At 36.0% G+C, this 13,273-nt stretch overlaps 1 protein-coding gene across 1 annotated transcript in view; it reads right to left on the bottom strand.

Moving 5' to 3' along the window:
* The window catches only part of LOC127436602 (collagen alpha-1(VII) chain-like), a 52,533-nt gene that overhangs the window by 29,441 nt on the left and 9,819 nt on the right, over positions 1-13,273 (bottom strand). The window contains exons 11-21 of the mRNA XM_051690860.1: positions 12,287-12,433; positions 12,052-12,171; positions 8,153-8,311; positions 7,922-8,035; positions 7,528-7,677; positions 4,908-5,045; positions 4,681-4,827; positions 4,359-4,478; positions 1,802-1,948; positions 511-774; positions 4-143 (exon numbers count right to left, since the gene is read on the bottom strand). Coding sequence (XP_051546820.1) covers positions 4-143; positions 511-774; positions 1,802-1,948; positions 4,359-4,478; positions 4,681-4,827; positions 4,908-5,045; positions 7,528-7,677; positions 7,922-8,035; positions 8,153-8,311; positions 12,052-12,171; positions 12,287-12,433 — 1,646 coding nt within the window. The remainder of the gene's footprint in view (positions 1-3; positions 144-510; positions 775-1,801; positions 1,949-4,358; positions 4,479-4,680; positions 4,828-4,907; positions 5,046-7,527; positions 7,678-7,921; positions 8,036-8,152; positions 8,312-12,051; positions 12,172-12,286; positions 12,434-13,273) is intronic.

Genomic DNA, 13,273 nt, shown 5'->3' with positions numbered 1-13,273 from the left:
TACCTGTGTTCCTTTAGGTCCTATAGTGGGGAAATAGGTGACAATTCTGAAGAGGAAGTCCTTCAGCTTGCCAAAGTTATTAGTACCAATGCTCCAAGATTCATCAACAAGAAAAACAATGTCTGCCTTCACCCTGCCACACACTAACAGATAGATACAAACCATTCATTCACACATACACACTTAAAATGCAGCTTAGGTTTGAACTATTTATAATGCAAGGCATAATCAAATTTTTAGTTTTAGTTTTTAGTAATAGTTTAGTTTAGAAAAATTAAACTATGACTGTTATTGGGAGCAAAAAAACCTTTACTAAAACGTAGACCTCAGTGAATAATTAAAATTATTAAAAAAATTATGATATCACCTCTTTAAATGTAACATAAGCATTTATGCTAAAATTGAACCACTTTTAAATCTAAATGGAAAATCTTGAATTAAAAAAAGAAAGAAAGAAATATAGATAAAACCAAATTTAGGTAGTTCACAGTATAACCATTTTAGCCTGACCTGGTCCAGGTGGGGGAGTCTCTATGGACAGGGTGGTTTGGTCATGTGCTGTGGTAATTCTGGTCAGTGCTGCGGCTGTTTGGCCAATTGTGATCTGAGGCCTCACAGCAGGTCTCTGAGTGCTGGTGGGTGTGCTGGGCGCTTTGCCCACTGGTGTGTGGGTGTTTCTGGTTGTGGAGTGGAGGTGAAGATCATTGCTGTTGGTATTAGCTGATACAGGGGCAGGTGTCGCACTCTGAACAGGAATGAGACGAGGAGCACCCACTGTAAGACAATCACAGCTTTCAGAAACTGAAATTCAACCTTCCTTATTCAAATAAAGATAAAACAGCACGTACACAATCTGTCACAGACAGTCAAAGAGAAAATAGTTTACATAAAAAAACAAAGTATCAAAAATATAAACAAATAAAAAATAAATATATATATATATATATATATATATATATATATATATATATATATATATAAAATAGTTGATTTAAAAATATTGGAAATTGAAGCACACAAGATGTTCTTCAGAACATTCTTCAAACCATGCTGGAAAAACAGGTTTTAGCATAAATTTGTGGAGTTCATGCCAGCTCGAGTGCATATTGTCATCAAAGCAAAAGGGGGACATACCAAATACTAAGAAATCTCAAACTCATGTTAAACTTTTCACTTAAAAAGTTCACCCAATGAAAATTCTCTCATCATTTACTCACCCTTAGGCCATCAGATGTGTGTGACCTTCTTTCTTCTGCAGAACACAAATTAAGATTTTAAGAAGAATATCTCCTTTTGATATCTTCTTTTGTTTTATGGCGATTTGCATTCTTCATGCATATCGCCACCTAATGGTCGGAGCTGGTCAAAGGTGGAGATTTTTAGTAAAAAAGGACTTAAATATTACCCTGTTTCTCAGCCACAATTCTCATATCACTTCAGAAGACATGGATTCAACCACTGGAGTCGTATGGATTACATTTATGCTGCATTTATGTACTTTTTGGATTTTTGAAATTCTGGCCACAATTCACTTGCATTGTATGAACCTACAGAGCTGAAATATTCTCCAAAAAACCTTCTTTTGTGTTCAGCAGAAGAACAAAATTCATACACATCTGGGATGGAATGAAGTTGAGTAAATGATGAGAGAATTGTCATTTTTGAGTGAACTATTCCTTTAAATTGTTTATAATATTTATTTTATATTTAATTAGGAAAAATGGACAATATAATTATTTTCATGAATGGCTGTTTGGACCCCACTGTATTGTTAAAGATATAAGTAGAGATGAGGTCTTACAGATTCTTTTAGTGATGGTTGTGACGGGACCCTCCACTTCCCCATAAAGAGGTCTGATGGAAAAGATGTAGGTTCTTCCATACTGGAGATCTCGGATCTTGTAGGAGGTGAAAGCCGAGCTTAGCAGCTCAGAGGAGATCTTCAACTCTAAAAAGAACATTGAATGAGACATTAGTATTTGGTGTACAGTGTGCTCTCAAAAGTTCAGCATCCCCAGTGTTCCACAATGTACAAATGTTTTGTCAGGTATACTAAAAACAAAAAAAAAGTGCTTTGTATGGTAGCATCTAAATTAAGTGGAAATATTCAATTAAAAATATGAATTTAATATGCTGGTTATCAACCTGACTACATTAGTTTACACCAAAAAATAAACAAAGTCATTTTTTAAGGGTCAGATCAGGTAAAAGCAGCTCCTTTAGGTAACAAAGGCACATTTTGACTTTAGGTGAGGAAACATATGCAGGAAACTAAAAAGCTCTGTGAGAGTCTATTTTATGCAGAAAATGAATTTAAATGTTTAATACATTCTACTTGATAAGTGCCATAAACCCCTTTTAAATCAGTTTAAAACACTTTGAGGACACAGTGACCTTTGAAAATGTTTAGCATCCTCTGGGTCACAGTCATAAATGTGTTATATGCTACAGAATAGGCGTCTATCTTAAAAAAGCTCATAACCTTCATGTACAAGCAAAGGACACCCTCATTAGAGGAAAGGCTCTGCTGATGCCATCATAATAACAGGAATGAATCACAGATCTCTTCTTGACATTATCTACACGGTCTCTTCTATTCTTTCTTGTCTCATGCATCAGACCAAAAGGCTTTTGTGTAAGTCTTATTACAAGAGCTTATCTGGATTCTGGAATTGGTTTTGTGCTGCCATATAATGATAAGCATTAATAAATGAATGGCAGGAACCTTAGCTTAGCCTTCTTGTTCAAAAAACATCTAGAGTATTTGAGCCCAGGACCTGGTTTTAGATAATCAATAATAGCTCATCTAGACTTAGGTGCAAAATGTCAATACCTTGTAATGCTGGATTAAGATGAGAAAATAAAAATTTCCGTAGCATAATTTTGTTTAATGTGAATATGTTAAGCTAAAATACAGTATGTGCTTCATGTGGTAACATCTACATTAACTGTTTTTTCAAGTCAAAAATATTATTTAAAATGTCAGAATCAACTATATCAGGTTAAACCAGCGAAAGCAGTTTTTAAATATAAACTGGGTATATGCTTTTATGCCATGTTTTACAGTGTAGTTCATAAGCCTCACTGTAGGCTTTCAGCGGTTGGCAAACAATGTAGCAAATCGGTGCATTTACACTGAATGTGTGGTCACATGCATGCATTTTATAGTCATTTTACGATGGCTTTGGCCGCAGCTCATCCAATCAGAATTTTCAGTCTGAACAATCTGTTTTGTAATTCTGCACATATACAATATATGTAGGTTGTTGATTCTTGAGATAAGGGACAAAACAAGTTTCTTAGCTTTTAATTTTTATACTAAATTAATTTGAGATGGATGTATTTGTAGACAAAGGTCTTAGCTAACGAACCACGTAAGGAAACAGTTTTTTTATAAAAACGCTTTTTTTCAGAAAATTGACATTTATTCACTTCATAAGTTATATCTTACTTGTAAGATAAAAGCATGCTATTTTAATTTGATACAACCAACAAGAGTGTAAAGTCTTTCATTATCTAATAATGGTGTGATAAAATACATTCTATAATTTTTTTTTTTTTGTTTTCACACTACTCTGAAAATTCTGACAGAGTTGACAAATTGAATATTTTTCTATCTTAACTATTTGTTGTACTCTGGAGCCATTTTTTATTTTTTTTTTCTCAGTTAAAGCTGCCTCTATAAAATAAACTAAAATGTCAACATTATTCCACAATTCTTAACAGAAATTATCACAATGGGAAGACGGAGCTGACATGTTGAAGCTGTGACTGCAAAGACTTAAACATTTTTTGTTTAAAATATAAAAAAATATATAATTTACCAGACCATGTGTCCTACTGTTACATCCACAATGAGCAGGAAGTGGGAAAGGGGTCCTCAGAGTTAAAGATGACCATGACATTGACTGATTTATTCAGGATTATATACAAGTTATGGAAAATATAATTTAAAAAAGTTTACTTTATGTATTGTTCGATATCTTAGAGACCCCTACTTTTCATTTGATATTTATATGGATGAATTTGTTGCATTTTTAAACACTCTGACAGTTTGACATTATGACCTCTTGCTGAGGACAGGTTAAATTACATGTGCTTCCAAGTATAGAACATGCATTTAAAAAAAAAAAAGTCTAATGAAATTATTTAAAAATATAAGCAATAAATGCCCTGAGTATACACATTTCCTTTAGATTGAACTTTTTCAGTATTTTTATTATTATGAATTTCTTAATTTTTAACATAAAGATGACTTTTTTAAGTAGGATATGTTTTGTCCCTAATCCCAAGAATTAGTGAGGTTCCTCTGCACAGGTGAAATCCTTTCTGTAAATGCGGATTCTTCTGTTTCTGACCTGATATGTGTCTCCAGGACAGCAGGTATCCAGAGGCTCCAGTCACACTGGTCCAGTTCAGTACAGTGCTGTTGTCTGTGATGTTCAGAGCACTAAATCCAGTCACTTTAGGCAGATCCACTGTAACAAAACAGCAACATTCTTCAAAACAAGCACAGTAATTTGAAACCTATAATGGCTTTTATTCTTCTACATACACATTTTTTGATCTTATGACATTTTGGTCACAGATTTGTAACACTAGTTTAAGTGAAAACACTGTGGCTGTGATAGTAGCTTGTTCAAATATTAAAGGTGTATCTGGTACAGATCGGAGACTCACAGGTGCGGGCGGTCACCATGACTGGGCTTCCCGTTTTGCTCCTGACCACTGCAGACACCTGAATCTTGTAGGCAGAGCTGGCAGGCAGATCAGTGATGGTGAAGGACGTGGTAGAAGACGATACAACCTCACTCATCTTCTCACCACCTGAGAGGAAAAAAAATCTGGATGGATGGATGGACGGATGGATGGATGGGTTGTAATATTTAAGGATAATCAGTGCCCACCATGGAAGGGGCTCCAGCTGATCTTGTACCCAGTAACGCCTGGTGTTTTTCTCCAAGCCAGTTTGAAAGAACTGGCACCGATGTCCACCACTTTTACCTCCCGAACTGTTTCAATTAGCTCAGAGTCTGTCAAGGATGCTGTAAACATAAGAGACAGGGCAAAGCAATTATTGACAGATTTGATCAAATTCATTTATTCAAGAAATCTAAGACATTAAATCTAAAACACAATAGAGATTAAAGGGAGGGATTAAAGTCAAACATGTAAGGCCACTTTCTTTTTTTTTTTTACTGACAGTTAATTAATTAATAACAGGTAAAATACATTTATTATAAGCTAATATTGAGAATAGGGTTGGGAATCATATTTGGGAATCTGTATCTGACAGTGGCAGTACAAGAATGTGATCTTTTGGGAGGCACAATGAAAATCTGGGGAGGGGGTGGAGAGTGCTTAGACCTGAACATGATATATAATGATTTTCATGATGTAGGGTTCCATTTAATGTAATTTGTGCTTCCTCAAAAGAATCATAAATGGAATCGTGAAGCAAGCAGAATCATTAGGTTGAATCAGAATCTGAGCTAGATATCAACTGTTCGCAATTTAATATAAATCTGTATCTAAATCTAACATTTTGTTCCTACACTTTTTACTTGTTAGTACTATTACTTGTTATGCATGATCTTTTTCGTCAATACATTTAATTTTGCTTTGACATATTGAGTGGTGGTGCTCATGTGGGAGACCCAGGTTCCACATCTCTCTCTCCCCCCTTTTTTCTTGTCCTTTCTCTGTGTCTATCAAAAACCACCCCCGCCAAAAACACAAAAACAGATCAAACATGTCAATGTACGTAGCTGCTTTCCACTTTCCTGCTGCTTCTCTGTATTTCCTAAAAAAATCTCTAAAAAGATGCTTCAACAGAAGATGTGCTGAGAACAGTGAAACACACACATTGACATGTCCCCCCCCTCCCCCACACACACACACATACACACACTCACACACAGCTTCAGTAAAACTACTGCTGTAGACAGCTGTGGTCCCAAAGCGGGGAGCTTAAAACACAGGAGCCGTCAATCAATCTCCTGATATCCCACAATCCCATTAGAACAAGACGCAGAGTATCTCCATATCGCCGCCCCTGACTGTCTGAAATGCCTAATTAACTGATCAGAGATATCTTTTTATGGCTTTTATAAATGACATGTGCCTGTTTACCACTGCAAGCACACACAGAGCAAAACACATCAGCCCAACTGAACTGAACCGCCCCCCCCCCCCCAAAAAACAGCCAAGTCAAGATTTATTGTTATTAATGCTTTTATAAAGAGAAAGAGGAACACATTGCAACACTTTGAGACACAGCATGAAACAGACAATATTAAATGTAGCAGTATGCACTTAAAATTTTTAGAACACCAGCATGAATTACACAGATAACTGAGGAAAAGGGAGGACTCGAGATTAGATGACAGCACATTAAAGGGATAGTTTACCCAAAATTGAAAATTCTCTCATCATTTACCCACCTTCAAGCCATCCCAGATATATGACTTTCTTTCTTTTGCAGAACACAAATTAAGATTTTTTAGAAGAGTATTTCAGCTCTGTAGGTCCATACAATGCAAGTGAATGGAGATCTGTCTTCAAATCAATATAATAGGTGTGGGTGAAAAACAGAACAAAGCTCAAGTCCTTTTTTTACTCTTAATCTCCACTTTCACTTTCACATCTGAAAGTTACACATGGTGCCTGTTTAGTTTCACTTTCACATCTGAAAGTGAAAGTTAAAGTGAAGATTTAAAATAAAAAAGGACTTAAAAAAAAAGGGACATTCTGTTTCTCACCCACACCTATTATATTGCTTCTGGAGATATAGATTTAACTACTGGAGTATTATGGATTACTTTTATGTTTCCTTCATGTGATTTTTAGAGCTACAAATGTCTGACCACCATTTACTTGCATTGCATGGACCTTCAAAGCTGAGATATACTTTAAAAATCTTTGTTTGTTTTCTGCAGAAGAAAGTAAGTCATACACATCTGAGATAATATGAGGGTGAGTAAATGATGAGAGAATTTTCATTTTTGGGTGAATTATTCCTTTAAAGACCCCAAGAAATTGCTTGTCTCTGATTGAAACAGGAGGTTAGGGTGGGACATATCGAATCAACCCCTTAAAAAAAAAAAAGTAAAGCCTTTAGTTTACATTACAGCCATGATCCATGATTTGCTATATCCAATTGTTTTACTATAGTCAGAGGCTGGTGGTATCAGGGGGAGAAACACTCTCATTCTACAGGGCATTTTATTGGACAAAAAATAAGTGCAAGATGAGTCATCAATATTTATAATCCAAGAGAATGTCTGCATATAAAATATAATATAGCATATGAATGGCCTCAAAGCTAATGAACATGCTCCAAAAGCCACACCAAACTTCAATTTTGACTTCACAGGGTCTGTATCTCTACACAGAAGGACACAGTTAGCAAACCCAGAAACAACCCAAATAAGACTGAAATCACATACTGTGTTTACTCTTGAGGGACATAATTAAGTTTTTCTTAATATGTGTGAATGCTGTCTTTATCTGGGAGTTGGTCAGTACCTGTTTGCTGTGAGAGAGTGATTTCTGGCCCTTCTGTATTGCTGTAGAGAGCATGAATGCTGATGGAATAAAGGGTGTTTGGCTCAAGACCAGAGATGCTGTGTCGTAAAATGCTGCGGTCAAGATAACGACTCTGAGGAAGTGCAAATTCTAGAAGAAAACAGACACACACAAACAAAAATACAGACAAAACAAACAAAATAGGGAATTTTTGATATAATGGGCCCTATTAAAGCTAATTGGACAGATTTTTTTAGGAAGTTTGTAGATCCATTATGACAGAAAGTTTCAAACAGTATTGTAAAACAAAAGTCCAAGTGTTGTAACAGTCAATCATAACTATAAATGAGATGTGGTAAAAATAAGAGGGCGTCTAGACAAGCATAGTTTTTACCTGAACTCCAGGTGAGTTTGTACTCTGTGGCCCCTACAATAGGGCTCCATTCCACATCAATGGAAGAGCTAGTGTATGATGTCACTTTAAAATTTGAGACGTATCCTAGAGGTGCTGGGGAACAGAACATGTGGCATGAGACCCAACCAATAAGAGACTAAATGTCTGAACTCTTCAAGTGCTCATCATCAGAATGTGTTCATCAAGAAAACTTAACAACATGTCACTCACATGTCCTGAATGTAGCAGTGATGCCCGGTCCAACCATAGAACCAAACAGCACGTAAAGAGTGAGCACATACTCTGTGTCATGAACCAGATTCTTCAGAATATATTCAGTAGTGCTGCCATTGAGAGCCAGCTGTCTGGGCCGATCTCTCCCTAGAAACTCTTCATACACAATTACACATATAAACATATACAGTACATGGGCCATTTTTACAGTGTTTAAACACTTAAATTGTACGAACTGCTTTGCATTATATACAAAATATTGGACCAATTGCTATTTGCAAATAAATGATGATTACTCAGATCCAACTTCACTTTTATTTAGGGATGCACCAATACCACTTTTTCTCTTCCGATTCTGATACCTGAAATCTCATTATCAGCAGATACTGATCCCGATCTGATACCAGAGTTGTTGTTGTTGTTTTTCTTCAAAATCAGTTTAGAATATCTGTACCTCACCGTGTGATACTAACTGGGGTATATGTACAGAAACACAAACCTTAACCCTTAACTGTTATTTCAATATAAATGTGTAGCTTACTAAGAAAAACTTTATTGTTGACTAGTCTTCTGGATAATGTAGCAGAAAGTGAAAATCTTCAGTAGAAAAGAAGACAGTTTTCTTGCACAATTTGTCTTGCACAATCATTCACACAGTTATATTTTGGCACCCAGTCAACTTTAATATTGTTGTAATTTGTACACATAAAATAATGATAATAATAATTCATTACAATAGTAATATATTTCAGTCATGCATCTTAACTTTAAAACCCTTGCGCTTTTATTTTGATGGTCGGTAGGGCTGCTCGATTATGGCAAAAATCATAATCATGATTATTTTGGTCAATATTGAGATCATGATTATTTAAAACGATTACTCATTGACTTTGGAAACATCATGCATTTAATGAACTTTTTTTTATTATTATTGTCTTTTTAACAGTGGATTTCCTTGAACTTGAAATGTAAACTGCACTGGGTAGGGGAGGAGACTATTGTCATGTGATAATTATTTTATGTTACGTATGGTAGTCAAATAAAGAAAAGCCTCCATCACCATCATTTACAGCAGGGATGCTCACACTTCTATGGAATGAAATCTACTTTTTCATCATGTTATTGCAGCAATATATCTCATGTACAATAAAGGCTATACATTATCACAATACCAAAATGTCAGTAGTCGGTAATGAAATTTTATGATACTCAATACCAGCTTCAAAACCACAAAAAATAACAACACTAACTAATATGTTAATTATGGAAGAATGGTTTCAATTTCTGAAGTAATTATTCAAGACTAGTAAACAGTCAGTAATAAAATAACAATAATGAATAGAAACTGATTAAAAATAATAGAACAAATAATGCAAATTAAGAAAATTCTGTGCTTTTTAACTTTAAATGTTTTTAACAGCAGTAGGCTATCAAGTATTCAAGGAAACATTCAGAATGAAATGCAACAAAACTACTACTGGTCTTCACTGTATGATTATAATAGATTAATACTTTTACTAAAGTTACCCAGTCAAGAGCAGTGAGTGTTTTCTCGTTTTCTTGTTATGGTTGTTTGATTATTATAATGACACACTAGACAGCAGCAGGTGTATTAGCTTACATTTATACTTACAATTCTGAAATTTTAATTCAAATCTGCTTTTTCCTCCGCTGTTTACCTTCACTTTAAACATCACTCTCTGTGTTTACATGAGTACCTTACCAAGAAGGGCATTTTGGCGGAATTTTTAAATGTATTTGACCGTTCAGGTGCACATTAGCGCGAACATGTTCAGCACACACACATACACCGCCTGTCAGTCAAACTGTGCGCAGCTGTTATTAGATCGCTAGTGAATAATATGTGCTCTGGATTATTTTCAACAGCAGAATAAGAATATGAACTTTCTAATAAGTGACACAGGCCAAATAGAGCCGGTTATTTTTTCGTTATTTCGTTACACTCTCTCACCTATATGTTCACTTCAACATCTTTAACTCACAAAAAACAAACTTTCTCTTCTTAATAGAGCTGCGTATCGCCAATTTTCTTAATGATAAGATACACAGTGAATGTGACACATATATTAAGATTTACTATGTCACGAGCCATCACGTTATAATCTAGCTGCAGCAAACGCATGCGAGTGACGAACGCCCCCGCGCCAGAGTGTGCATCGGCCGGGAGAAGATTCAATCTCTTCCCCTGTCACTTCACGCAACTCAAAGACGAGGTACTGACCACACAGTTTCTGAGTTTATTTTCAAAACCGCTTGCTTATTATTTGAACTTTAATAAAGGATGCTTTAAAGACATAACGCCGGGGTGTTTCATTGCAAAATGGAATGCGGCACAATAATCGTTTTATATAGATTGTCTTGTTTTCATAATCAAAATCGTAATTGAATATAAAATTTGATTAATTGCCCAGCCCTAATGGTCGGAACACTCCAGAAAGTCCTGTAAGTGTCTGTATGTGGGCTAGTTCACAATACTTTAATTCACTTCTTCTTCAAAATCTGGTGAAATGCTCCTCCGGTGCCGTTCTCAATGCATGTTATAAGCAAACCGAACTATTGAACATCTACATCTGAGATTTTGTTCATGTATAGTGCTCATATACTGTATTGCCCACCACTCTGAGAGGTGAAAATAGCCACGAGTGCATCACCAGCCTGCACGTGCAGACTATATATTTACTTATTAAACACAGCCTTTTGTGATTCACAAAGATATCACAAGTGGCTTTGAATAATATGCACGAGCCACATGGACTACTTTAATGGTTTTTTTATGTAATTTTTGGAGCTTGACAGTAACGATCCTGACTAACACACAGAATAGTATTTGGACCAGGCTCATCGGACAGAAAACCGTCTAAAAACGTAAGTATCGGAGCCGATATCGATCCAGGTATCGGATGGGTGCATCCCTACTTTATTGGCCATTTGTGCTATTACTGTTAACTAACTGGTCCAAAAGTCATTATTAGTGGATATATAAAGTCAGGCCACCTCATCACATTCATAACATTAACTATGGACATGTTCCACATTGGTAGTTTGATAACCAGAAAGTGTCCAAATAATTTTTTGTCCTGCTTTTGAATCTGTTGTTTCATAATTTTAAACCAGCTAGAAAAGAGTGTTTGTGCTGTCTTTCCTAAAAATAAAAACCACTTGGTTTGATATTTTGTTATCTAATGCAATGGCATTCATTCATTTTTAAGTATGCCTTAAGTGTGCAAAAACTTTTATGGAATGAGAGAAAAGGACCTAATTAAGGACCTAATTAAGTGGCGTCAGGTAACCTGTTCATCTCTGATCTTTCATCTGACTTTATAAACCAGCACCTCCTTACACCTCGTTTTCACCCTCTCACTCTCTGTTTCTCCATAATGCAACTACTCTGCTTCAAACTCATTTATATGGATCTGTCAGAGCGCATGGTATGAGTCATAGAGTTCTTCTTCATCAGAGTGTTCTTCCAGGTCACTCCTTTAATGCAGGGGCCCACAGCCCATCACAGCAACAGGAAAGAGTCACTTTCAAATACTAATTTCAGATGGGCTCTGAGGTGACATCAATTCATTCCTCTCACACAGTCAAACACACACCTCACATATAAATTCTCCTGAACACACAGCTAAAGCTGAAGGCATTAGTCATAAGGCTGCACAGCGACACCTCACGTTGTCATCAACCTGACGCTTCTGTGAAAAAGAGACTATAAATCAGAGAAACTGAAAGAGAGAAATGGAAGGAAAGTAGAGACAGAAAAGAGAAGCAGACTACAGAGACTGAAGAGTAGAGAATGGCTAAGTGCAGGACAAGGATGAAGAAAAACACAGAAAAAGGGGGTGGACACAGCACATGCGTTTAAAGAGGTACAGTACCTGCAGTGGGGCCCCAGGCCAGTCTGTATCCTGTGGCTCCAGGCACAGCGTTCCATGAGGTAACGGCACTGTTAGTGCTCAACGCAGAGGCTCGTAGGGTCTGTACTGCACTGCTTTCCACTGAGAGAGAAACAGGCAATCATCATCATCATCATCATTGCCTTCATAAAAGAAGCAAACCTATTGATTTACAGTATTTTTCAGTATGGTATATTAGCGCATGTGTAGCCCTCACATGTCTTGGCTTTGGCAGAGGTAACAGGCCCTTCAATGTCCACAAAGATGGGATTGATGGTGATGGTGTACTCAGTGCCAGCATGTAGGCCCTGCACCATGTAGAAATTAAAGTTGTCTCCCAGATTCACATTTTCTATGTGTCCCTCTGCAGGAACAGGGAAGCAGAGATTACAACTGCATTTATTTGTGCAAATCAGAGACTATGGTAAACAGGATTTCCTGTTCATTGATTAAAAATATGCTTATATATAGACCTATTGAAAATACAATAAAATATTTATCAAATATTAGATTAGGGGAGGACAAATGCAAAACTTTAAAGGTGCTGTTAGTGATTTTAGCTGTTCTGGAACTACAGTAGAAGACCAGTTGTTGAATTAGCCATGCCCCCTCTTTCCAAAACCCCGCACTCCAAAGACACACACTCACACACACACAAACACAATAAAGACTGTTGTGGTGGAGCAGATGGAAGGCGATGGGTCCCCCTGATTAATTTATGTATATTGCGGGCCAGCTGGGTGCTGAATGAAATACTTTTAGGAAGTTGATACGTCCTACCGTATGACATGCTGCACTCCATCATAAACTATTTTAAACAGCATTTTACAATTTATATATATATATATATATATATATATATATATATATATATATATATATATATATATATACACATATATATATACACACTACCGGTCAAAAGTTTTGAAACACTTATTCTTTATTATAATTTTTTTTTCACATTTTAGTATAATAGTAAAGTCATCACAACTATGGAATAACATAAATGGAACTATGGGAATTATGTTGTGACTAAAAAAAATCCAAAATAAATCAAAACTGTGTTATATTTTAGCATCTTCAAAGTAGAATTACATTAATTACAAAATTTCATAATGACTGCTATACCGCTCAAGTAAATATCAAATATTTTTGTCTTCGGTGGCAGCTGCTGGGAGACACATATGGATGCATCAGGGTT

This window comes from Myxocyprinus asiaticus, chromosome 47 (genome assembly GCF_019703515.2).
Source record: "Myxocyprinus asiaticus isolate MX2 ecotype Aquarium Trade chromosome 47, UBuf_Myxa_2, whole genome shotgun sequence".
Classification (NCBI taxonomy): Eukaryota; Metazoa; Chordata; class Actinopteri; order Cypriniformes; family Catostomidae; genus Myxocyprinus; species Myxocyprinus asiaticus.
This window is presented reverse-complemented; position numbering and strand designations above follow the sequence as displayed.